Source organism: Chlamydotis macqueenii, chromosome 2, assembly GCF_036417535.1.
Source record: "Chlamydotis macqueenii isolate bChlMac1 chromosome 2, bChlMac1.mat, whole genome shotgun sequence".
NCBI classification, from domain to species: Eukaryota; Metazoa; Chordata; class Aves; order Otidiformes; family Otididae; genus Chlamydotis; species Chlamydotis macqueenii.
This window is the reverse complement of record NC_141557.1, coordinates 118,768,871-118,795,646: the sequence shown is the minus strand read 5'-3', so window position 1 is coordinate 118,795,646 and position 26,776 is coordinate 118,768,871. Positions and strand designations below refer to the sequence as shown.

General features: G+C 41.4%; 2 protein-coding genes across 4 annotated transcripts in view; one reads left to right on the top strand and one right to left on the bottom strand.

The window, feature by feature from the left end:
* LOC104477046 (ethanolaminephosphotransferase 1-like) overlaps positions 1-9,696 on the top strand; it is a 54,933-nt gene extending 45,237 nt beyond the window's left edge. The window contains exons 7-10 of the mRNA XM_086740783.1: positions 2,511-2,559; positions 4,759-4,939; positions 8,081-8,263; positions 9,395-9,696. Coding sequence (XP_086596909.1) covers positions 2,511-2,559; positions 4,759-4,939; positions 8,081-8,263; positions 9,395-9,460 — 479 coding nt within the window. The 3' untranslated portion in view covers positions 9,461-9,696. The remainder of the gene's footprint in view (positions 1-2,510; positions 2,560-4,758; positions 4,940-8,080; positions 8,264-9,394) is intronic.
* Positions 9,697-13,290: 3,594 nt separating this feature from the next.
* MAPRE2 (microtubule associated protein RP/EB family member 2) overlaps positions 13,291-26,776 on the bottom strand; it is a 94,725-nt gene continuing 81,239 nt past the window's right edge. For all 3 annotated transcript variants that reach the window (XM_086740784.1, XM_086740785.1, XM_086740786.1), the window contains 3 exons: positions 25,812-25,951; positions 21,281-21,439; positions 13,291-16,275 (listed from right to left, as the gene is read on the bottom strand). In XM_086740784.1, coding sequence (XP_086596910.1) covers positions 16,204-16,275; positions 21,281-21,439; positions 25,812-25,951 — 371 coding nt within the window. In that variant the 3' untranslated portion in view covers positions 13,291-16,203. The remainder of the gene's footprint in view (positions 16,276-21,280; positions 21,440-25,811; positions 25,952-26,776) is intronic.

Sequence of the window (26,776 nt, the reverse complement as noted above, 5' to 3'; positions counted from 1 at the left end):
TTAAAATAAAATACGTGCATTTAGGACATTTGGGAAAAAAAAAAATGCTCCATCATCATGACTTGGGCAGTGCCAGCAGTGGGTTTGCTTTCCAGACTGCACCTTTTGTTCCCCAGAGCAGCAGGGAATGGCAGCAATGCGGAAGCAGCAGTTTAGCTCCTGGGCACAAAGGGATCCTTAATGCCAATTAAAAAACGGGCTTAATGAGTACCAAAAGCAGCCCCCAAGCCAGGCCTCCTTAGCTAAAAAAAGATGGGAAAGCAACATGTTGTAGGAAATGATGGAATTTTGAAAATCCCATAAGAAACAGGGGAACACCCTTTGCTTTCCCTACCGCATCCTCAGCTCTGGCTCTGCTAAAAGGGGAGCTGTATAAAACATAGAGGAGTAACTGGTGTAACTGCCCCAGTCCAAAAGTGGCTTTTAGCTAGCTGGGGGATTGTTTGTGGTCAGTGTGTTATTTCTAACGAAAATGGCACTTCATAAAAATAACAAATTGCTGGCAACCATTGCTCTTTGAAATCTATTTCTAGTTGTAGTCTCTATTTCTGTTCCTCTCGGTTGCTTTTCTCCTAACAAATCAAACTTCAGGATTGCAGCAGGAAATTTAGATTTAACCTCAAGAGTCAATGTTTTGTCTCATGTCTGCTCTAATGTGATACAGATGTTGGAACTGCTGTACGTAACTCAAGATTTTATTGAACTAGCCTTCCCTGCCTAATACAAAACATAGCTAACGGGAGTGCGCATTAAACACAGATCATTCTGAAGGCACTAAGCCTGCGAATTTTACAGATATATTTAGAGAATATTTGGGATATTGCTTCAGTTGCACATCCTTTGGCTGTTTTATATGGAGTTCCTGCCATGGTAAAGAAGCAGATCTCTTTATCTTACTTGTTTTAAAAAGCAAAACCAAGAAGTACACACATGAAATTGCAATACTTGAAATTATGTACAAGCTGAATATTCTTTTTTTTTTTTTCCAATTCTTTGTTTCCTCCTCTTTACAAGATAACCAGAAAGACTAGAGAAGTAGATTACGTATTGCATCCATTTTTACTTCTTCTTCTGTTTTCTAGCAAGCCTGATCTCCACTCTTCCTGCTTTTTTTTTTAAGTTTTCCTTCTCTTGAGTTGCCCCTGTGGCCAGAGTGTGCTAAACACTTGGGTATGTCTTTGGTGAGGACTGAACCGTGAACACTGACATTTCTTGCAGGTCTGCTATGCCACGTTAGACTCAATACAAAAAGTAACCTGAAATCAGTTCTTTCCTCTCTTCATTCTTAGTTTTCCTTATTCCTAATAATGAGATAAGAGTTTGCTACTTTTCTGTACAAACAGTACACTGTGTTTCTTCAATGAGATTTCTTTTAAAGAGAACCAGAAGGTTTACACCATCAGACTGCTGTTCTTGCCCATAACAGAATACAGTTACGTATTAATTTAGTGCACCCAAACCACTCCTCTGGCCTCGTAATGTAAAAGCTGGGCAGAAATATGCTGTCCAGAGCAATCTCCAAGCAGCAAACTGACTAGGGAAAAGCCCTTGATACACAGAAAGCAAGGAAAAAAATGAGACCAAACCCAAAGAACTCTGGCAGGGAAACACATAGAAAATTATTGTCACAGACTTAAAATAGGATTATATATATTTTCACCAGTTAAGCTGACTAATACTGTTGCTTTTTCGTTTAAACCTTCAACTTCTACTTCTTGCTGGAGGTCTTTGACCCTTGAGTGGACCAAGGCATTTTGGATGTGGGTGTTAGATGAGGTACACTGGGTCTTCAGGCAGCTCTAGGGCTGCTGGCAGCTGTGTTGATACTACAAGCAGCAATGCAGAGAGACACAGCGTTAGCAAAAGGAGAATTCCTTGTCCTTTGTGGGTTAAAGCTGAGCTCCAGAAAGGTCACAGCTGTATTAAAAAAAAAAGTAAAAAACCTGTCTCATTCAAATGATGGCCATATCATGAAAATTAATTCATCTCAGCCATATCAGCAAAGCAGATCGCTAGTTGAACCTTAGTATATTGAACTATAAACTTGTTATTCCCCTGGTTATGTGGGCAGTGCTGTTTGAGGTTAATTGACTTTATCTACTCCATTGGAAAACTTTTTGTGTCAGACTTGGTTTTTTCCTACATACACAGAGGGCAGCTCAAGCAAAACAGAGCCATGATCTTTCTTGGGTCCAGCAGAGGAATCTCCATGACAAATAACTAATCCTGCCTGCTAACTACATCATCCTTTTAAAAAAAATCTTCCTGGTCTTTACACTCATTAAGCAAGAAAATCTGTATCGGCAGCTATTTCTAGCAGCTAACTTTTGGAAAAATAAGGAAGGTTTTATGATGAGCTTCCAAACTCAGTTCATATCCTGTAATGAGTACAGGAATAGTAAGTCATTTTAAAAATAGCACACCAGCTCTGTTATCGTATGAGAAAACTCTGAGGTCGTCAATGTAGCGGGACCATAAATCATTAACATATGAACCTTTTTCTCTTCCAGGCTTCAGCTTATTTCTTTCATTTCCACAAACACTGTACAACATTCACAGGTAAGTTAATTAACTTTTAATAAGTTCTATCCCTTCCCATTTAATTCTGTATTTTTAATGGTTTCCTCACTTGAAAACGAAATGCAATGCTTGAAGTAGCTAGCTTCTTTCAGCCATATGCTGTCCTGATAACATAGTAAAAGGTTTTTCTAGTCAGTTTTGAGAATCTGACTTGTTTCTTTTCTATGTTGACAACTCCTCTTCTCTTCCTTTCACTTGCCATTCTCCAGGCAGTCTCACACTGGTTCTGCACAGTAAACTGGTGAAACCTCTGTAGTTACAAACACTGCATTTTATTTGCAGTCAAATGTAATTTGTAATGTCTGCCTGGGCTAGATAAAATTCTGTAGCAGATCATCCTGCACCCCATGAAGTACTTTATTGTCTTCTAGGTCCTCCTGTAAAACTCTTCTCTGTATGAAGTCTGCAGATAATTGCCATCAGATACAGGCTAGGCAGGTGGCAAGCTGTGATTACATCTAAGAGTTGGCTTGCTGCACCTAGGAATTTTATACACAGTTAGTTTATACTCCAATGGCCTATTTTTATTAATGCTGCCTGCCTTCCTCTAGTATTTGCTAGGTCATTTCACTCATCTGTCACGTCAGGTCTCTCAGATCCTAAGTGTCCTGGAGGAGGGACTGTCACTCCCTGTCTTCAGGAATTAGTGGAAATTAATATTAACATTTAAATTTTGGAGAGACTATAAGACAATAACATATTGCTCCTACACAGCCCTTTTCATGTCGCAGTACTTAGTGTGGTTAATAAAAGCATGAATAGCCCTGAATTTGGGGCAGGAAGAGTGGAGAGTCAGGAAATGTTGGGCAGGAAAGGCTGAGGATCCACAAAAAGGCTGGGCTTTGGGGCAGGGTGCTGCGAGAGGACTGGAGACCAGTGGTGCAAGGGACTTTGGTTTGGGGAAGACTGGGAGAAGGAGGAGAGCACCTTGGGCATGTCAGTCCCTGGCCATAGCAGCATTTACCCTGATGAACATTTAGGTTTTGCTGTCTTTCCTCTCATATCAGGACTTTTGTTTAGTGTTTTCCTTTTCAAGTCATCATTCGACATAGTTTCTCTCAAGCCTTCCAGTGGGTTTATCATTCATCTGAATGGAAGAGTACAGTAATTCTGAACATACAGTCAGGGTTACTTGAAGGGTGCACACAAGAGCTATTTGGTGAGAAGGAATTCCAGTTTTCCAATAATCTCCTGTCTTTCTTCATCCTGCTGCCTGTTCTCAGTTGTTATTTTATCAGAAGAATGCTCTTTTTTTTTTTTTTGAATGAGAAAGATATTTATTGGATTTTTTTTGTCTAGCTATTTCTATAAATAAAAATATTCAGAGATTTTGAACAAGATATTTCCCAGTACGCTTCAAACACAGAATTGTCCTTCTGGACTATTGGTATGAAGAAATGGTTTAATGGTAGTGAGCTTTAGTAAGTTAAACCTCCTACTCTTTTTATAACCTCTTAATGAGTTTTGCCTGAGTGAGAAAGATGCAAGATAGATGCAAAAGCTGTTGCTCTTACAGTTACTTTTTTCCTAGCTGACAGAAAATACAATCACTTACTGCCTTCAATAGTAGTACCTTTAAAAGACACCTTAAAATATACAAGAAAATACAACGCAACATTAATTTTCCTGTACTCTATTTAGCAAAAAAAAAGCCTTGCTTTTAGGCTGTACTTTGGCCATGGTGCAGGATTGTCTAGAAGCATCATCTCCAGACCCAAACAACAGCAATGCCTGCCAGTGTGCTTGACCGTGTTGTCACTGAAAACACGGTGCCTATTGGCTCATGTCAGAAGTTTCACCCTCTAGCAAATTGTAATTTTGGAATTCACAGCAAGCCTGCATGCTGTGCATTTGGATGACGACTACAACGGAGTACTGCAGCTCGCTGTGTGCGAGCTTAGCAGTTCATTGCCAGGCAATGATGGAGGGCGGCAGGGTGGAGAGGGGAGCTGACCAGAAGCTTTGTGAATAAAACTATATAATTTTATTCCAGAAATACATGTTACTTGGGTATCCTACAATTTCTCGTAAAATGTCTGGGTATCCAGCACCTTTGCACAGGTAGTTGTGTTGCAAGATGAATTCTTGGGCTGAGTTTAGGCTAGAGTTTGAAGTTACTGTGAGGAAAGAGAATGGGTAAATTTTCTTACTCCAGCAAATCATTGTGTTTATTTACAGAGCGCATGTAAAGAAAACACTGAAGAATGATTCTTTGTATGAAGGACTCCTGCCTCTTGTGTCACCTCTGTTGCTGTTCGTTCTTCTTACAGTCTGGGTGGTTTTATCTCCAGGCAACATATTAGCAAAGCAACCAAGATTGTTTTTATGGATGGTTGGGGTTGCTTTCTCAAATGTTATTGTAAGTATGTTTGGGGTGGTGGTGGTATTATTTAGAGATAGCTTTCTATTTTTATGTGAATAAACAGAAAGGCAGAGAATCTGTAGTTAAAAGCAGAATCACACTGCTGGTCTACCTCTGCATTACCCTCTCTCGTGTAAAAATACACCACTGCAGTTGTCTGGGCTGGGGACACTTAGGGTACTGCAATACTTACTCTGCCACACCATAACGTTTTTATGAGGGTTCTTTTTTTCCCAGGCTTTTGTGAACAGCCCTGGGGAGGCCTTACTTCCAGAAATAGAACAGATATTCCCCAACACATAGGCAGAACTGAGGACTTGTCTGAGTAAAAGAAAGCTCAACACAGGTATCAGTTTACCAGCAAGAGCAGGGGGGTTGTAGCCTTCCCCTGCTGTTGTGCCCATTGGTGTGGTACACGTGTTCCTGTACCCTACAGTTCAGCTGATCCCACATTTTCCCTTCACTGCTCGGAATAAGGCTGTGTCACTGACAGCTCCTATTAGGGGAGGGTGTGAAGAGATGCAGGGGCCTTGCGGTGGCTCTCTTCTCACTGATTAGTTTCTCCTATTGTTCTAACCCTAACCATTCTATGATTCTATGATAACCAATTTCCCCCCTTTTAATGCCTATGAGGTAACATAAACTTGGTGAAGTAACAACACAGGCAGCCAGACGGTAGTGCCGAGCACTGCAGTTAACTCAGGGTTTTCTTCTCTGGAGGGGTCCCTTTGCCTCTCTTCTTGCCAGGAGAGAGGCAAGGGAGCTGCAGCCAAGAAGAAAGTTGTTCCTCCAGTTAATGCTAAAATACCCTTTGACTGATTGTCATTTTAGAACATCTCCAACACCATCCAAAATCGTGTCACTGAGTAACACTGCATCCAATTTAAAAAGAGAAAGTCTTGAAGTACCTTGCATTATAAGAAAGATCTTTGAAAATGCATGATTTTAAAAGCGAAAGCATAACTCTGCTATAAATTTGTATTCAGGAACAGAAAAGAAATCATAATTGTGATGTTTGTTAGATGTATCCTGTACACGTACGTTTCTGAGGGGCACAAACAGGATGGCAAACCAGAAGCTTCTTTGTAGACTGCAGTTTATTAGACACTCAGTGCAAGGCATGCTCTTCAGGCCTTGTTTTTTTCCTTTACTAAAACATCTACTGCAGTGTTACAGGCTCATGTGAATTAAAAATGTATGCATGTTAGTTGAACTTTTTAACATTTTAAAAGCAAGCATTAAAAATGTATGGATGTTAGTTGGAATTTATAGCATTTTAAAAGTTTTAAAAAATGCCAAGCCTCTATTTCCTTTCCACTCCTCTGGTCCCTTACACACGTTTTCTCTGGTATCAGAGTAAGGCTTGTCACAACAATGCTTTTCTTTGTGATAGCCTGACCCATTTGGTTTTTATTGTCTATTCTGCAAACCACATTTCACTACCTGCCAGTATCTTGAACTTCTCATGCCTTTGACAACACATTTAGTTGCCCAGCAGATCCCTTGGGCTAGCCGCCTGGTCTCAGACCTAGTCTCGTAGCCATGCAGTGTCAGGATGAGTAGGGAAGGCAACGGCCTCCTGGGAGCGGTCAGAAAAATGGGCCATTTCCAGTATTTTTGGCTAAACTAAGGAAGAAAGGCTTGTAGTGTGAGTCAGTGCTTCAGGACCAGGGGGAATAAGGAGTTGAGGGAGGAGCACAGAGCATAGTCCATTTTGCAGTCCTGTGATGCACTGAAGATGAACTGCTCCAAATATTAATAAATATTAATAACCTAAATAAAATAAATATTAATAAAATAAATATTAATAACAAAACCACAACAGGAATCTTTATGAAAAATCGAGTACCATACTTAACATGGTGCGGCAATGGTTTAAAACAATGTGACTACCCCACCTCTGGACAGGTGCAATTATTTAGCCAGAAAAATTATAGCATATAGATTGCTTTAGCAATTTCTGATACCTCTGGAATGATTCCCAAAAGACTCATAAAAGTAGTGTTATTTTAAAAAAATTCATAATCAATACTGATAATGCATTGGGAGCAAAAATATTCACATCATTAGCTACAAATGCTTACTTCTTGCATTATTGAAAGTTAATTATTTTTTCATGGTTTATTTTTGCATTCTTCAGCTTCCACAGCACAGACAGTAAAGCCACTACTTTTTCCCTGTGCTCAGACTCCTACTGCTGCTGTCATAGGATTTCAGGCACTGCACAGCGAATGAATTTTTCGTTCTTCTGCTGTTTTCAGGATACATAAAATCTATTTTTAACCACATTCAAATTTTGATAGAAACTTAAATCGAATAAAATATTTCAGCTGTGCCTAAATTCCTTTGTTTGTTTTTTTTTTTTTTTTAAAGAGAATAGTGTCTCATAGACACCTTTCTTAAGGAGTATAAACGAGGTAAAACTCTTAGGTGCGCTTAAATGGTTTTAAAAAGCTGAACTTCAACTCGTTACATTTCAAGAACTCCTCAGTAAAATTAAGCTAATTGCTTTCAGTTAAACCATGCACTATATGTTCATTTTTTTCAGCCACTCTAAGTGGGATCCTTTCCCTGGGCCCCCAGCTACATCTCCAGGGAGTCCACTGCCATGATTGAGCCAAGAAAATGGTGTTTCAGTGCATGAAGAAGTGCTAGAAAAGAAAAACAGGATTTAAAAGTGGCATATATTGCCTTCCCTCCCTTCTATGCAGTGAACCAGAATATATTTCAGTCACACCGTGTGATTAAAATACCAGTACACTCTCCCAGTGATTAAGTTGTGGCACATTTGATTTGGGCTCACAACTTTATGAGCCAATGTGAAAGAGTGAGGTGTCAAACAAACTCCTCTTCTGTGGAGATGTGCTTCGGCTCATAAAGTGGAGCATGTCAAAACACCGTCTCCAGAAAAGAAGTGTGTATTTTAAATTACTTGTAATAAAGTCCCTTAAGACTCACAGACAGTAGGGCATACAGGTGATCATCTATAGCCGTCTTCTTGCCAGAAACAAGCCCTATTTTGAGTTCTAGCCTTGTTTTCCCCTCATCCAAAGTAATCTGCAGAGAAAATGGATGTACTTTTTCCTATACCTCTGGGCTGACCCGGCATTTCTCACCTGGCACCTTTTGTTCCGACAGTGCAAGGTGATCGTCTGCCAGATGAGCAGCACCCGGCCAGAGCTTTTCCATTGGTTCCTCTTCCCACTGGCGCTGGTGGTCTATGCAGCCATCTCCGGGCTGCTGGGCTGGACGGAAGAAGTGGTGCTCGCCGTGTTCACTGCGCTAGTCACAGTTGCCCACGTCCACTACGGGGTCTGTGTGGTGAGTGAGTGCCTCTGAAGCGGCCACGGGAGAGCTGCACTGGGGAGGGGAGGAAGATGGGGAGCGGTTTCTATATTGTCTAGTTGGGCAGTGTCCAGGAGCCTGAATGTTCAGTTATGGCTTTCCTTTTGTGTATTGTTTTATTTAGTCTGAAGTTGAAAAAAAACCCTCAGTTTACTGCAGGCAGTGCCTTTTCACACATGCAGCAACTTCAGTGACTTGAATTATTCCAATGTAGCCGGCTGGTTTTGGCTTTAAATTCACCACAATTGGACCATTTATAGACTAGCTTTATGTACCTGTTGACTCACGTGGCATGAATCCTCCCCACCCTTTTCCCTTTCTTCTTCCTGAGGTTACTTGACTGAAAAAAAAATAGGAAGGTAAAATGAAAGTGAAATGAATAGAATTCATTTGAATCTGCAAGCAAAATAGCTGTCCCAATTCCTAATATATCCTTGGGCCTCTATTAATATCTTCCTTGCTGGAGACAAGAATGATTTTCCAGATCATTCAGTCTTACCAGTACATGTTTGTGTCTGCTAGATACCTGTTTTGTCATTTATTGTCATCTGAATTACTGGTTAAATTCATTTTTCCTTAGTTAATGTCCTTTTTTTTTCCTAAAAAGCATTGTCAAATAATCCTTAGGAAAGTGTCTTAATGGGGGTTCGCTTTCTGGTAAAATATATTGCATGGCCAAGATCTCATTTCACAGGGATTTGGTCAGAATTCTTTTATTTAAGATATGCCATTAGGATGTAAGGATGTTTCTTCTGGCCTTTGAAAGAGGCCTCTTGTCAGCAGACATTGGCATGGTAGTAGATTTTTACCCCAGCACTGATATGGGCCACTTGGTGGAGGTCAGAATGGAAATACCTGGTCAAAATTCACTGTTGATCAAGGAGGTCTAGCTGCATCGCGGTTTATGTCATCTGTCAATATTGTCTCTAGTGACTTCACTTCCCATCCGTGTGCTGCAAGAGGAATGTAAAGACCACAGCTCTCTTGCTTGAATACTTGTAGATCCCCAAGTACACAAGGACTGTGGTTGGGGCCTCTCCTGAGAAGAGAGATTGAATTGTGAAGCAGGTACAAAACTGTTTGCTAATCTCCATGATTTCTTTTTAGGGGAGGCAGCTGAGTGAGCACTTGAACATTTACATCTTTTCCCTGAAGAAACGTGTCCCAGAGTGAACACCTGCACTATGATCAGACTGTAACACCTGACGTAGAGATTCGCATCTCTTCTGGGGTGATAAATAGTTGGAATTAATCTCATTAAAATAACCAAAGAACAGAATAGTCCAGATATCAGAACCACTGCAACAATAAGCTATGCAGCAAGATGCTTCATCTCAGAGGAAGATTTCCGTCCAGCAGAGAAATGTTTACCAAGTTGTTCTGCTGCTAATATTTATTCTCTTCACTAATGCCGTGTTACTTCTCTCTTTGAAGCTTTTGTCTTCCTCCTCCTCACTACTGTGTCCAAAGTCCTGGATAAATCCATGATGGGTTACATGAGATCCTTGATGATTTATAACCAGTACTGGGTTTGCCCAGCCCAGTCACCAGTGGGACCATGGCAATGCAAACCTTCCCTGTATGTCCTTCCCACTCAGATATCTGCATCTGCTCTATTTTCCGTATTTATTTTCTCAGAACTCATTTCTTCCGTACAACCTCCTGAAGGGCTTATGCACATTCAGTGTTTTCCTCACCTCAAATGTGTGTGTGAAGAAAAAAGAATGAGCTCAGAAAGCTATGGGTACAGTAAGGTGTTTTTGAAACATATGATTTTTTATTTTCCCCAGCATTAAGATGAGTCTCAGCTCACTCGTATCTGTCAGAAATGCAGGCTCTGTACAGCAGCAGCTGACCTTTATTTTCTAGGCAGTAACAAGCACATTGTTGATATGTCAGTAGCAACAGACAATATATCCTACAAAGGTAACTAGCTGAGAATAAATTTGACCAACAAACCTTTGAAGATTCTCACATTTCACTGCAAAACTAGTTAGTCAAACCTCATCTGTGAGTGCGAAATGCTAAGCAAGTAATTATTTGCCTGTGCGCTTGAAACAAATTCTTGTGGTTTTTAGATAATGACTGAAAAAAAAAAAGGAAGGAATTGAGACAAGAAAATCTTTTTTTAAACATTACGCATTTGCATGCAGATGTAAACTGCTTCCTTCATCTATAATATATGTAGGTTTTCTGTGTGCCTTGGAGGAAGGAGTAGGAATTTGAGTTTCATCTCTTTTCATATGCCGCCCTAGCCAGAGGGACTTTGTGGCCTTGAAGCACTAATGAAACAATCTGTCCACTCGCCCCAGGGTAAGCTTTGCATTACATTTCTTGAGGAGAGGGACGTGACTGACTGACTGTCATGTTTATTAACCAGTTAACTATCTTGCTGGCAGGGTAGAAGTGCAGTTGTTGAGCTGCTAAGCCCCAAGTTCACCTTTTCCAGTTCTTAGACCATTTCTCTGGCTTTATCACCAGCCTGATCACTTGTCCCCCTGTTAACATACCCTTAAATCAGTAGCTCCTGTTAGTATTTTCAGCTGAGCACGGACTAGTCGTATCTTCGTGAACAGCTTGCATTTAAGTTTGTACTGCCTGTTACAGTAGTTGTCCTACCATGACATCAGTAGGGCTGATTTCCCCTGGCAGCCCTTACTGTAGGTACCAGGGGACGAGCCTGTATAGCAGCTTCCCCTCTTCACAAAGCAGAAATACCACCCTGACTTGTCAGGTTTCTTATGGTTTAAAAATGTGCCTGTTCCACTTACTGAATGAGCATGTTTAGCGTCCCACCCCCAAATGAACATCATACTACAGTCACAGTTGAAGCAGCTTAAGGCTCAAATTAAGCAGAGGACACAGGCCATCCTTTTAATCATAGAATAGTTAGGGTTGGAAGGGATCTTTAAAGGTCATCTAGTCCAACCCCCCCCACCAGAAGCAGGGACATCTCCAACCAGATCAGGTTGCTCAGAGCCTCATCCAGCCTGGCCCCTATTTCCAGGGATGGGGCATCCACCACCTCTCTGGGCAACCTGTTCCAATGTTCCACCACTCTCATTGCAAAAAATTTTTTCCTATGCTGGTTTTGAGATTTTTGCTGAGCCCTGCAGACTTGGGGCAGGGAAGGAAGGCTTCTGTGCCCTCCGGCACCGACTGCTGCAATCCGGCTCTGGGGCTGCAGCTGGAGCAACAAGAGGCATCTTCCAGCCTTCTTCCCCACCAGCTGGGTGGCTGTGGCCCTGCCCTGCATGATGCCCAGGGAGCGTGGGGGTCTCCACAGAGGCACTCCCTAACTGCCCGAGGACTGACTCCCTTACAGCAAGGCTGACGGCCGTTTATTTAATGAGAGATGCTAAAAAAGGCAGTTCTGACTATGTGTGAAGGGAAACGATGAATTTGAGGCAGGCACGCACTCAGCAACCGCACTGTATGACCAAGTTAAATATTCCATCTGATACCAGACACACTGCCACAGCAGTCTCACCTATTTCAAGTTTAACCCATCCATCAAAAGTATCTGGAGGAAGTCCTGATGAGAACAGAATCAGAATAAAATAAACAAAAATACCTCTGGATTGCACGTGGTTGTACTGGAGGAACTCTGTGGACAGGCTTCCCTTCTCCGTCCGTCTTGCACTTATTTATGAAACAGTTGGAAATAAGGGTCATAGAAGCAGCACTATTTGATGCAGTGTAATGGAGTATTTTGAAATATTTCATTAAATGAAATTGTAAAACTTGAACTGCCACAACCTGCCTGCATTTGTACCTTTCTAAAGAAGATAAATACAGTACCACTGTTAAAGGGAATTAAGCTCCAGCCAGCTTTTTCACATCCTGTATGAAGACATGGCAAATAACTTTCTTTTTCCTTTTTAAAGCAACTTGTCACTACAACCTCTATAAAGACAAGTCTAAAAATAGACCATGTCTTGCACAGTGCATACATTGAATTGTTAACCGTCTTAGATGGTAACTGGTTCAAAGAAAGGGAATAAAAATGCTTTGTTCATAGGGCGGCATGGTCACTGATTTATTTTGCAAAGTCAGATGAAAGTACGAAGACGACCTAACAGTCTGACAAGAAGTTTTTTTGGTCACAACATTGTAGCAGAAAGTTTTCAACTACATATTACTTCTTTTTTATGCTGTTCAGCATTCACACTAGCCCAAATGCATGCCTCCCCCCTAGTCTTATGAAAAGTAACTAAACTAGAGCTGCTCTCCCAGGTTTGAGCGCCCAGGTTGGAAACGGGCTCCTCTGGTCCTGGCTTCATCCTCCCCCCTCTCCAGAAATCTTCCCTAAGCGGGGGCCAGGCAGTGTCTGAGCCTCAGCCCTGGGGATACCTGGAGGCAGCAGAGGGGCACGGGCTGACCTCTCGGTGGTGGCACACAATCGGATAGCTTCACCCCATGGTAGAAAGAAGTCCTCAGCTGCTGCTCAAATCCCTAGAGATTTAGCAGCAACTTTGCTCATGCTGCAAAAGATCAGAGCTGTGAGAATTACAATGACGTTTCCACACTTTTCTTTCAAAACCCAATGATTTTAATCTAAAACGTAGGTGGCTTTTGGGTGCTGCACTGAAGATTCATCCCTGAATTCTTGGCCATTGCAACAAAGGGTCCCTGGGAGCTTCAGTGCCCTTGCTGTAATACTTTCTTCACCTCCTGGCTCCCGCAAGTTTTGCTTTTGCTATATCAAAACTGAGATACAAAGCGATTTTCTGAAATCAGAAAGCATTTACCATAAAGAAGAATGTTCTGTTTACATGCACATACATACATGCTTTTTCTTTTTTGATTTGTAGAAGGGGATACAGTTCCTGAGCTCCTGGGGAAACACATACTACCTACACACAGAGAATAAGTGAATTTCTTTTTTTTTTAAAGCAGCTTTTTCTTGCTGCTACTATATGCAGTCACTAATGAAACAAAAATAAGTATTTAAACCAGAAAAGTATTATTTTAAAATGTCTCGAATAGTCTCTAGAGCTAGACAGATTTTAACATATATTTTTTTATTAAATATGTAAAAAGATAAACGCAAGTCAAGTTATTCACATATTCAGACAAAAATCTACTCTACCATGCGACAATTTGTGGATAATGTAAAATGACTGATAACATCCAAATAAGACTTTTTGTATCTATTATGTCATTACTTATCTATTTATAATTAACAATACATATGTTTACATTCCTTTCCGTTTACATTTAATATATAACCAAAGCTTTATGGTGTGCTATTTAGTAATTACAAATGCATGTTAAAACCATAACGGAAGAATGGGTTACTCACAGGGGGTGGGGGACAAGGACAACTCTTTCCCCTTTCAGAGCATCGCTCACCCCTCAGCACAGCCAAATTCCTAGTGCCCACAAGGTACTTTCCTGCCCCGGCTCCCTCCTCAGTCACTTCTCCCTTGATACAAGCAGTGAGAGGGCTACGGTCCTCAGACCAGAAATAGGATATAAGGAATTTTCAGGAAATGAAGTTCAGCTTTTTAAAAATGTGCTTCAAGGAGAGAAAAGGAGAGAGGTGCAACAGCCTGGCCCTGAACCCTCTGGCGAGCCCAGCAACCCAACTGCTTGCACCTTTAGAAAAACATTTTCTCTTGAAGTGCTCTCCATGCATCTGCTCGAGTACTGCAGAAGGACGAACTGCAGTAAGCAGAGACTGGTGCTGATGACGTTAAGTTTATAGCCTGGAACCCAAAACTCCTTTCCCCATCAGAAATCCCATTACAGGTTAAAGGACATTCTGGAGACTGGAAAAAAAATTAGTAACTGCTCTTCGGTTCAACAGTATTATGAAGAACTACCGTTTATTACAATGACAATTGTAATAAGTACATATGTTCTAATAAACACAAATACAACAAAAATGACAATTCCCCCATTTGTGGTGATTCTTAGAAATGCTCTTTTTGGAATATACACATTTTTATAAACCAGACCTTATTTTGTAAGCAATCGCAATGGGACAGGAAAGCGCTGGCCTGCAGGTTGCAGTACTTTTACTTCATCACCAGGCAGGACGTGAGGTCAATGCTGGAGGCAGGGCTGGGAAACCTTCAGCCCACAGGGTCCAGAAACTCTTCTGCTGAGCAGGGGGAGCAATCAAGGGACTGGAAATACCTGTTCTAATGCTTAACAGTATTTTATATTATTGTCTGTGGTGCAACACAACAGCAGGGAGCTCACATTTCACTAAGAGCCACTTAGCTGCAAAGGACTGATTAGGAACGAAAAACTGTGCATGCGTGTGTGGTGTGTGGGTGTGGGTGTGTGTGTGCTGGGGGTTGATTGATTGAAACCCTTTCTTGTGAAAGCATAAGCTGGGAACTCGTGCTTTAGGAGCCTATGAAGGTCTAAGATGATTTAGCTGTTCAATAGGCTTTGGAGTTTTTCAGTGACTGCTGATTCGGATGGGACTTCCATTTATCTCCTAAATCAGCATTAACAATCCAGAATTAAGAAAATCAAGTGAGAGACCAAGAATACCAAGCATTAAATATTCAGAGAGACTACAATGCACAGTTTATGAGGAAAAAAAAATTAATGCTTTATATACTTCAGGATACCTCTGTTTATAAAATACCATCATTTAGAACAGAGTGATGGGACCACACTGGAAGGGAGCACTCTCACTGCAGACATCTCCGGGGCAGATGTGGTTCTGCACCGCGCCGGCCTCACGGGAGGAAGGTCAGCCAAGGGCAGAAAAGGCTCTGTGCCCCTCGGTCAGCTGGTCCCCCTGATGTGTGCTCCAGGACTCCACACTGCCCCTCCACAATTTGGAAGGGGCCTCAACACCCGTGAAGTGTCCACCACTCACTTAAAGGAATTTTGGGGGCATTCAGGGCTAGTGCTGTTGCTGTTCTTTCCCCCTTGCCTTGCACTAGTCAGGAAAGTTTCATCTTCCATACTCATATGGCCCGGGCAGCAGAGCGGGGAAGAACAGCAAAAAGAAATGGCCGACCTACTTCGTCCTCTTCTGAGGGGTGGGAAGACAAGTATGACAGCAGAGATCGTTTCCTGCAGCTACGCTTGTGTCAAGGAGATTTCTTTCCTCTGTTAGCACTGAGCTCTGCAGAGGCAGGGCTGCAGCTAGAGTCTGGGACTGGATTCCTCAGGAAGGAAGAAAAGCTGGCAAATGTCTATTGACTAGTCAGGAAACTGGGAGGGTTTTAAAAAAAAAAAAAACTTAAGTGGATGTCTGTTCCTCCAGAAATAAGCCAAAAAACATACCATGCAGCTTTCTAACAAGCTTTCTAACACGGGGGTTTAAATCTCTCCTAGTGAAACAGATGCTCTGCCTTCCATTTTGTGAAGGCAGGAAAGGAATAAACGTGAGCAACAGGAGCATTTTCCTCCACAACACACCTCATCCTTATGGCTTGAGTATGACTTCCACTATATCCCTTTATTCCAATTGTTCGACCGAATTTATGCCCCGAGGCAGACGTACTAGAAAACGCGAAAGCACCACAAAGTGAGAGACACAGCTAGTGGTACGGTACTTCTTGCCACACAAAATGCCAATATAAATATGTTAGAACAAGTTACAAGTGTATCATACTTAAGACGAAAAAGGAAAAAAAAAATAAATATATTTTTTTTTAAAGAGCAGAACAAATCTCAAGCAGCCAAGTGGTGAAGTTGCAGTGATGTACAGTAGGTGATGTAGCCCTACAACCTCTTGGGAAGATACACTGAAAGAAGACGTCTGCAAATGCATCTTGGCAAAGTATGGGTACAGAATGCAGTGGTTGGCTGGCACTCACTATGGTACATAAATGTTAATGGCAGACTGGGAGTGAACTGATTTCAAGTTTGAGGCCGCACATGTTCCATTCTCCAGAAGAAAGTTCTCACAAAAACGAAAATTGTCAGAGGCGCTGGGTGAGTCAGTACTCCTCCTGCTGCTGGGGCTGTTCATGGACTTGCTCTTCACCTTCATGCTCTTCTGTGTGGCTCTCCTGCAGGGAGAAAAAGACCCCAAAACATTCTTCAGCAGAAAGCATTCCTCATGTAACCTTGCCCCAGGTCACCCGCCATAGCCTAAAGGTTAAATTCTAATTTTCATGCACTTAAATACAAAAGCTGTTACCTGAGAATAGCAGCATCTTGTACTACTACAATAAAATGTATTTACTTTGCCTTTAATGAATGCATATGCAGTGCTGATATTTCCCCAGAAAAAAGTGTCAGTTTTCAACATCACTGAGTGTCAACTGTTCTGGTAAGTGAACATTTTGTATAGCTAGACAGGGAGATGCTCAACCGTTAGACGCTGTATCATAGCATCCCAATGTCCTTCCATTTTCAGTTTGTCCAAGGATTTCTGAACCTCTCTGGTGTGGTTTTCACACAGTCTTCACTCTAGGTTTGTATCACTAAATGGACAAGACACTTTTGCTATCACCTGCTTTAAAAATTAAACTCAACCTCCTTTTTGAGGTCAGATATACTACTCTCCAAAATTAGTATACCCATGCTACCATAGACCAGAGTTTAAAGGTTAACCTATGATTTTAGTGTATCCAGAAAACATAACAAAGACTTGCAAACACATTTTCTTAAAAAAAAAAAAAAAATTAAGTCCAGTATTCACTGATTTATAGAGCTACTGTTAAAAGCACTAATCACTAATAAGCACTTCCCTTTGGCGAATGGTTATTATGCACAATGTTTTCCAAAACTGTCTCTCTGAATATACATTCCCACTGGGAGAAGAATCCCTGACCGAAGAGAATTCTGGATCCTCACTGCAGGTGATACAGTTTCAAGAATTTCCAATTTAGAAACAACAGACCTGGTATCCTGAGTTGACCTGGATGTTATCAGAGCTCAAAAAGTCTGCCTGACTCTTAGAGAATTACTTCTGTATTCCCATTAAACACAGCTGCATTTGCAGCTTTTCTCTCAAGTGGCTTCCATCTTTCTGGAACACGGTTCACTGAAAAAATCTCCCACATCTACCCTCTGCCCTGCATTAGTAGCGCTCCGCTACAGGCAGCTCTGAACGAAAACTTTTGCAAGACACTGAGCTGCCACTCAAAACACAGCATCCCTGATGCAGGGTATCTTTGCAGAACTCACCTGGATCCCAGCAATTTTCCTTAGAAGCCTGAACAACAACCTTCAACAAATTGATACTACTGTTTCCAAATTTGAGGCAAAAATTAAAAGAAAAGGGAGGCCATAATTTTGAGTTTTCCCGGAATAGTTCAGAGCAGCTTATGCTGTAAGAAAACACCCTTCTGGCAATAAAATACTCATATTTCTAAAGGGCAAGAACAGGAGAATAAGGTTCCTAACATTTGCTGATACAATGGAAATATTCAGCTGTTTAGTACGTAGAGGAACAGCCAAATTTCAATAGAAAGCAAGCTTTCTATCACTCAGGTGCTATTTTCAGGGAGAAGCCACATGTCAGTCAGGACAACTACAGTTTAGCACCTTACAGCCCCGTGGGGGGAACGATGCCCTTATTACACACAGTAAGAACACCACATCAAACCAGCTTTTTGCTTAGTATATAAAATTCGCAACTTTGCGATGGGCTGCAAGGGTGCAAGACTTGCAGAGAACAGGAGTTTCACAGAGAGGAGCTGACAGCTGTGAGAATGTGACCCTGCCTTACAAGGTGAGAAAAGTGCAGCTTGTTTAGCTGCAGTGAGCTATGTTCCCTTAACCCCATCTATCCTGACCCTCCTCATGTTTTGAGGTGACCTGCTCTGGAATACACCTCTTCCACAGGCTCTGTGCATGCAGCATTTATGAAAGACATCTATTAAAAAGCCCACTCATGCAGATTTTATAGGTCACATACATGGTATCCTTTCAGACATGTAACAGGAAAAGCCTGGGTGGCTTGGGAACCTACTCTGCTGCTCAGAAGAGTGGTGGCTCCTCTTCTCCCAGGCTTACCTTTGATGGAAATGGTAAATCTTATGTGACCACTTCAGAAGTCTGGACATGTGCTTCTCAGCATGTACAGCTTTTACAAATGCATGAAATGGGAAAGACAAGAGTCACTATGCCCAATTACCTTGGGACTGTGGAATCTCCTTGAATAGCATTCCCTAATAAGGAGAGTAGCGGAAGATCTATTTAGAGCATTTATTTCTGGCTTGGATCACACGACTGTGGTCATCTCAGTCTCCCATGACGAGAAGCGCTCTCTTTTGACCCTTTGATCCATCTGCCTCAAACTATTCAGGTGTGCCTGTAGATTGAAGAGCTAGATTTCATGAAAACCAGCTGCTGTAGGGGGTGGGTGCCTTTTCCAAAAGCAGCAGCAGATGTAGTAGCTGCTAAAGCAGAAAGATACAAAGCCAACTGCATTTCGAGCAACTGCTTTGGAAACTTGATCTGAGCAATCAATAGATCAAATGGCAGCCATCCACCCAACTTCTGCATGAACTGAACCAGAACAGCCTTCTCAATCGTTCTACACAGAATTCACCCGACTGCCTACAATGCTCACGGGGCACCCATGAGCTACTGGGAGATGTGACCACCTAAAGTGCTGTCCAGATTTTTTTTTTAACCTTATTTTTTTTCTTTTAGGAGGATTAAATTAAGCGTAACAGAAGATTAAGTATAAAGGGAGACTTGTCCCTTCTGGATAAGAACAGTTTGTATGAGAAATGGGACACGATCTCTAAACCATGTCGAATAAAGTAGATGCCTGTCAAATTACAGTTAGGAAGGAAGAGTTTGAGATTGCTATCAGTTATTAGAAGCATGAACTGAAAACAAATTTAAGTTAGTTACGATACTCAAGCATAAAGCTTTGGTCAGGGATCACTTGTGCAGTATGTGTCAGCTGCATCACTGAGCATCCACTTCCTGAAGAAAAGCCTCATGGTCACGGTATCGTGTATAAATGTCACAAATCCTGAAAACTAATGTAATCCTTTTTTTTTCCACTTTGCCTCTGTATACTTGAGACACTCAGAAACAGAGATTTAAAAAGAAAAAAAAAGTCTAAGCTGGATTTACAATGAACTCATTAGCAAGAAACTAGGAATGCTGGAGTTGCTGGTGGTTTGGGAATTGGGGCTATTTCCCATCTGGGGACTGGGAAAGCCAAACTGCTGTTACTGAGGGATTAACCTGCAAAATGCTGCGAGATACAGAATTTAACTTGGGACAAATTCACTACAAAGAGAGAAAAAACAGAACTGAAGGGCAAAGCAGGGCAATGAGACAGCAAAGTCCAAAACCAAAAGAACCACAGTCTTTAGTTTAGTGCTAGTGCATTGGAGTGTTTCCTCAGCAAATTACAGTCCACCTGCTAAACTGAGGAGAAAATGCACCCTGGAAGATGAGGAGATCAAGTCTCCCACTAAAAGGTAACAAAAAATTGTGTGGGGAATGGCCTCTGTATTCCTTTCTGGGGGAGCAGCACTTTCCTGCTGAAGTGACACACCCAGCCTCCATCTGCAAACCCATTTTAGATAAAGGCACGGTCGTCAGATGTAGCTTGTGCGCAGGCACGGATGATGCTTTCAGCAGAGAAAGGCTTGGAGGGAAGAAGCAGATAAAACACCGGGATGTGGGCTGAAGTAGAACATTTTGTAATGTGTTCTGCCAGTAACAAAAACTGCAGGAAGAAAAGCAACAAATGCATTCCTTGGCAGGGAATTACTTGCTATTTAAGCCAACAGACAGACAGATGTGGTAGGGGTATGGGGAGAAGAGGGATTTTTCTGGCTTTGCTTTATAAATAAATCACTATTCTTGAATCCAGAAGACATTTTCTCTGACCGCTACATATATGTAATTCTTTTAGCCTGTTATCACATGCCTGGCAAATTTGTCTTGTTGTTTATTACTGTGAAAAATAATGGTTTCCTCCTTCTTTTACTCTCCAGCACTCGCCCCGCACCACTGAACAAATACTCTTTCCCGTGTCACTTCTCATCCGAGCAGCGGCTGTTGTCAGCAGCAAGCTCGTGTCCCTCTTGCACCTAACTTTCATTTACACTCTCCTAGTCTTTTTTACAAAAGCATGTGAGTTAGTAGTTACTCTGGTACTACTTTCAATATAAAATTTTAAGTCCACTGCTGCAACAGCTTTCTGGGAACAGATGTAAGACAGCCTACAGTACCACAGTGCTGCCGAGAGATTGAGTTGATGCTTATACATTCTGGAGCCAAAGCCATCATCCACTGGAGACTGAAGGGTCAATCATCATACAGGGATTTAGTTAACATGAATGGGAGTAGTTCAGCTAAATCTCCACTGAATCATTATCCCTGAATGTATCTGAGGAATTTAACCAGCACCCTTTGCAGCTTCTTGCTTTGTTTGCTGTCTACAGCGCTAAGTCTAGGATGCAACAAGATTCTTGCTTAATCTTCCAGACAATACATTTCTGAAATTTTGGTAATAGAGGATTATTGGGTTTGCACAAGGAAGAATTTTGCCTACAGCAACAGGATAAAAAAATGCTGAAGAGCATTATCTCTGCAGATATAATTATGTATTTGGCAACCTGCACTGCACATATTACAATACTGCCACATGGGCTAGAAAAGGTTTGCAGCTGTAAACATTGACCAGCACCTCTGTCAGAATTTCTGTGATTTTCAACACGTTAAAAAACATGAGTAAAAGACTTTATGTAGAAAGGCAGAAGACAAAAAACCCCAAAACTATGGCTCAAAACCATATGAAATCAATTTAAAATTGTGACACATACCCTCCTCTTTCAGATCTACTTCAGCAAACCAGGAATACAAAGCCTACACCGCAGTATCAGAAAGCAACCAGCCTCCTGAATCCCTTCCCCAAGCTGAAAAATTGGTTGTTTGCAAATGCAAACTTCCTTTTTGGGGAAGCAGGGATGGAAATCCCAGCTGCTACAGTTCTGCTGACCTAAATATAGGACATGACCCAATACCGTGCCAATAAATTTTTATGAAATTAAGCTGTTTTGTCTAAATAAAAGACATTAAGCTTGAACTTACGTGTTCTTCTGAAGCATAAAGGACTTCCATTAGCCGATTGACAAGGTCATTATTCTCTCCCCCGTGTTCTTGGCAGAGAAGTTCAATCTCCCTTAATTTGCCAAAGTAGAAATCCCTTTCCTTCTCCACGCCTTCAAGTGCAAGTTTTAATGAATGTACCTGCATACAAACCAAGACATGATGCATCAGTTGTGAGGTGTGCTACAGACAAAACAACTCAGTCTAAAATTATGCATGCTAAACAATCTCAAATATATATCCAATTTTATAGCTTCCAATGAAATTCACTTTCTTTCTCTGAAGTGCTAGAACCTTACACAATAGAGAAACAGGCTCCCTTATTATGCCTCTTGGCTACATCTTAACTTTGATCCTTAAAGGTCAATTTTCTCAGTCCTCTTTTATACTGAAGCCCAAAGCAGTTGTTCAGGAGTCAGGGCTACTTAAGACTTCTCTCCTAATGTGCAGTTGCTGGGAAACCTACAGTATCTCTGTGCCTAAAAATACGTAAGTCTAGCAGAAAAGCTCACAAAGGGAAAGGCTCTAGTTAGGAAAGTAAGAGGTCCTCTAGTTGCACATGTGAGTACTGCTATGTTAGTTTTTCACCTGTCCTTTTCCGCCTCCCCACTTACCATGCTGTTACAGACCTATGTTTCGGCACTCTGATGCTGCGATTGGCTGCGCTGCGGACTTTCTGCTCTGCCTGATGTGCTGTTTCTATCAACAATTTCTCTCAAATGCAACCTTGTTCCTGAGAGTCTTCAAGCTACACTGTCAGTCTCAATTTCACCACTAGGACTGCTGCAAATCATTTACGGGCAACATAGCTGTTAATGATTAGGCTTCATATAAATCATGACAGATGTTGCAATACATTTCTATACACACATATATATAAACACACATACATATATATTTAAAAGAGAACAATTTTGTGGGAGCGTAACAGATGAACTACTGTTCAATGGGTACACACAACCCGGATAACATCTGTAAGCGGCTCTCAGATTTGAAGGACAGCAGTGTAACAACCAACAGAAATAATCACAGATGAAGCTGTCTACAGTAAACACACTGACCCCAATCACATCCGAATTACCATCCACATTTTAAAGCCTGCAATTACACAAATGATTTTCTAAATAAAACATGTTAAATAAATTAAATTGTATCAGACGACATTTCAGCGAACCGGTACAATTTAATAGAAAGTTCTGTGTTGCCCGTTCTACCACAAGCTAATTTATTTCCTTCACTAGTAAAAATGCCAATAGAGTTCAAACAATGCTTTGACAGCCTCCTAAATCCTACCAGTTCATTTTTCCATAACTGCTGAGCTAGCAATGCCTTTTTCTGACCTCTGATTGCACTCTGAGAGGTGCCAGACAGCAGAACTGACCTCTTACCAGGGCAGGATCTCAGAGCATCTCATTCACGTACTAACCAATTTCCGACAGCTGCCTGAGCGCGAGACCCAAGTCTTGCCTTGACAGTTTGAACCTATGATTGATACAATGACCAGTCACCTTAAAATTAACTATTTAGTCATGAAAGTAGGAATAACAAAATGTAACAGGAGTTTATGATACTTTTGGTCCACAGATGAAGACCTCACATTTAAGATGCGTCTGCTGGATCTGCAGCAGCATATTCCCTGATAGGAACACCTGCATCCAGACAGAACGAGAACGTAACTGCTTCCAGATCTGTTGCTCTGTGCTTGCTAGAGCTTAGGAAAACAATGAACTTCAGCTGAAGGACTGGCAGATAATACCCCAAACTGTCTCCTCTTCTGACGTGTTTAATATGAAGGCATTCTGCTGTTTTCATTCTACACGTTCACTCCATTTTAAGAAACAGAATCATTAAAATATGTATATATGCACACAGTTAATTAACTACAGTAAACATTGTTATAGCCAAAGGAGATACACTTTGCTTCAGTCATGTATCAGCTACTTGCCTGTGACACATTAATTTATTTTTCTTCAGGTAATTAGCCCATCCACATGCTACTTTTTCCTGCTATGAAGAGGCCAAAAGGCTAATCCTGTATGAGCAACAGTGCACGTTAACCCCTGTGCTCTGTTTCTGGACCAGAAGTACCCCTCCGCAATCCAGTTAATGGATGCAAAGGCAACAGGTCTTGCTAACTGCTCTTTTCTCTGATGGCACTTATTGGTAGCATGAAAACTCACAGGGCTGCAGAACCAGGTTGGAGATTGAGTATAAACTGTAGAGAAACAGCCAAGATGATGCTGTTTTCAGAACAACGTGTACACTAGCATACAGTTAACGGTTCCTGGGATCATTCTCCATACGTAATGGTTTCTAGTCTGTGTGGTCTCCCTAACCGCGCTCAGAAACTCTTTGGGAGAGCGCTCGCTGGCACAGACCAAAACCACAGCAGGGACCACTCTAGCATTTTAATGCTACGGGTAATCAAGTTCCAGCGCACAGTGACAGTCCTTGGAAGCGTTCAATTTACTAGCACAGACCGAGGCAGTAACTAAAACAATTTTAAGAGAAACTTTAAGATTATTGGGAGCCATTAAACTAGCAAATGTTACGGATGGCTTACAATTACTGCACATAGCTCATTAGGCAACCCTGCGGTAAAATATAGTGTATGGACAGTCCCACTACTTAAGTTTTTCCACTACAAATTGCATGGAAGTTCAGATGTTTCAATCTCCCTTAGCTGCCATCCATGAAAGGGCTGAAAAAAACCAAATCTGTTACAGCCACATAGGAATTCGATATCCAAAGACACCATTCAACATTTCTTACTCATAACCAAGACAGCAAAGGGGGAAAAGTGGCTGCTGCCCTCATCTCCCTAGTCGCTGGAAAGCGGTAACAAATAGGCAGTTTGGCTCTTCCAACATCTTCAGACTGAGGGTCAGAAAAATCTGGCTCCGAGCTGCTTGCAGCATAGCTTTTCTGGCTTGGGTTATATGCCCAGGACGCACAAGTAACCATTAGTGGGAAATGAAATACCAAACGCTGCCAGCATTAAAAAAAAAAAAAAAAAGCCTTCCAGACCATTCTAGCTAGAAGAGGTCTCTTAAAAAAATAGCTATTAAAATAGCTATTAAAACACCATCTTTCCAACTCCTCAAAATGTCTTCTCCTCTTTAGTGATGGGGGAATTGATCAGTTTTCCCTATAAAGCTTAAGGTTTTCACACGTGGAATGTGCTAGGAATACATTAGCAGTGGATGTGATAGTCACCGTCTATTTTAGTAAAGATCAAATATTTTTGTGTTGCTCAGATCCCAACCAACTCTTCCTGCTGAAGCAAACACATTCTGACTTCTGAGTACAAATGTCATGGTTTAAGTTGCATTAAGCTGACGTTTGAACTCCACTCTTACACTAAGTAAAAATAAAAATATTCCATGGAAAAACATATACATCCATTCTTTGTGCAACATTTAAAAACTTTTCTGCTACAGCAATGATCATTTGGAAGGCTGGTGGTCCCTGTTGTGCTCTCTGCTGCTCAGAATTATACCCTGAATCCACAGAATGCTGTGTTTGGGATGTGGCTGTCCATCCATCACCTTTAAGTGCGTAACAGTAACCAAGAATTTGCAAACAGTGCCCCAACAAACTGAAATCTTTGCTGGTCAGGTCAGTGAAAGTCTGAAACCGAAATGCCCTTAATTGTGGAAAATTATACTTGATCCAGAATAACAATTTCTTCCTGAACGCAGCTGCCAGGCAGCTCAGACTCCAATATGAGGTTTTTCCTTTCAATTTTCCCTCATCCAGGACAAATACAGGGATCAGGCCCGATTCACACTAGTAGCATTTACACCACTCTGACAGCACAGTCTGGAGACAGATGCAGATATTTATTCATGTCCAATGCAGACACTCTTGCGTGTCCAGGAATGACAAAGCGATGTAAAGCTCCACGGCAAAAATGAAAGTTAAGCCCTTACATTCCTAACACTAAAGAAATCCTGAAGTTTTATTCATTATATTGCAGAACATTATTTAGAATATAACTAAGTATTCTGACAAAGGTAGATCACATTTTTAAATGAAAAAGGCATATTACTTTCTTAACGCTTTCCTTCCAGAAAGCGGAGTGCAACGAGCTAGACTTGATTCAGCTGCAAATCTCTAACACCTTGGTATGAGAAACAGGCTTGTTTTCACCACAAGGACATATTAAAATGATTTATTTCAAATCTGTAACATACAAGAGCAAAGACACTATTGGGATTTTTCCTATCCAAGTGAAATAAAAGACAGATTTCAAAATCTAATAAAATTATCATACTTCTGCAAGACTTACCTGTCATTCCTACGATCACCTTTTAAAAATACTGGCAAACACCAGTCAGCTCTGTCAGATGTTATTTTTAACAATAAATAACTTTTTTCTTCCCAGCTGGGCTATTTCAGTCTTTTGTCCCTTCATAATTCTGGAGAGCATCATTCAACAGAGGGCAATATTAGATTTCATGCCTGCCTGCGACAATGAATGCATCTAATTTTATGCCTAAAGCAAATTTACCTGTTCACTGAGCTGTATGACTTGAGTTTCCAAATCTTTATCTGATTTGGATGCTGAGCTGCTTGGTGCAGCTTTTTTTGCTGAAGATGGGCGAGAAGGTGTTGATCCCGGTTTAGAAGCTGGACTGGATTTAGCAGCACCTGAAAAATACAATAAATAAATAATAATCAAGATGTATTCCCATGATAAATACATTTCTATTAACCTGGTACTGAAACAAAAGTGTTGGTTTTACAGACAGCCATTCTCTCTGTTACGTCAAGGTGACAGTGGAGGAAGTTCCAGTGCTGCTACACCTTGGGAAAGGAAAAATCATGTTTCCTAGCAGTTTTACTTTGAGTCTGCTACTGAGAGTGAAGTAACTCTGAAACTAAAATAAACATCAGACTAAGAATATGAAGTTCCCTTAGCTCTCAGCAGCTTTCAGTTTTCAAAAAATATGTGGGGGACCATCCCCCAGCCCAATATTAGTGTACATACCTATTTTCAATTTCCCTGGAGGAAGATAGACCCAAAATAAAACTTAGCTAAACTGCCTCTGTGATTTTCAAATCTAAATCATCCCTGAGACAAGAGCATTGAAATTCAGGCAGAGCACGCAGAATTAAATCCATCGGTGAACTCACAGTTGCCATAGTGACCATGAGATGAGTTTTCATCTGCTTAGGTTTCGCTATTTGTTTTTAATTACTTGCACTGCAAATCTGCCAGAATATGGAGCAACATCTTTACCAGCAAAAACAGCAAGCAAGGAGTGCGTACAGGTACTCTTTTTCACAACGCCTGTGGCACGCAAACGCCCAAGCAGAGGAACATTTGTGTGAAAGGGTTTGCAGTGTCTTCATCCCAACCTCCCAGCCAGCTCCTCACACCTTGCTCTGCCTCTCCATCTTTCCTCTCCCTGTCAGCTCTTTGATTTAGTTGCTCGGCCCCGGTACAGGAGCGCCTGGCTCACAGCCATCCAC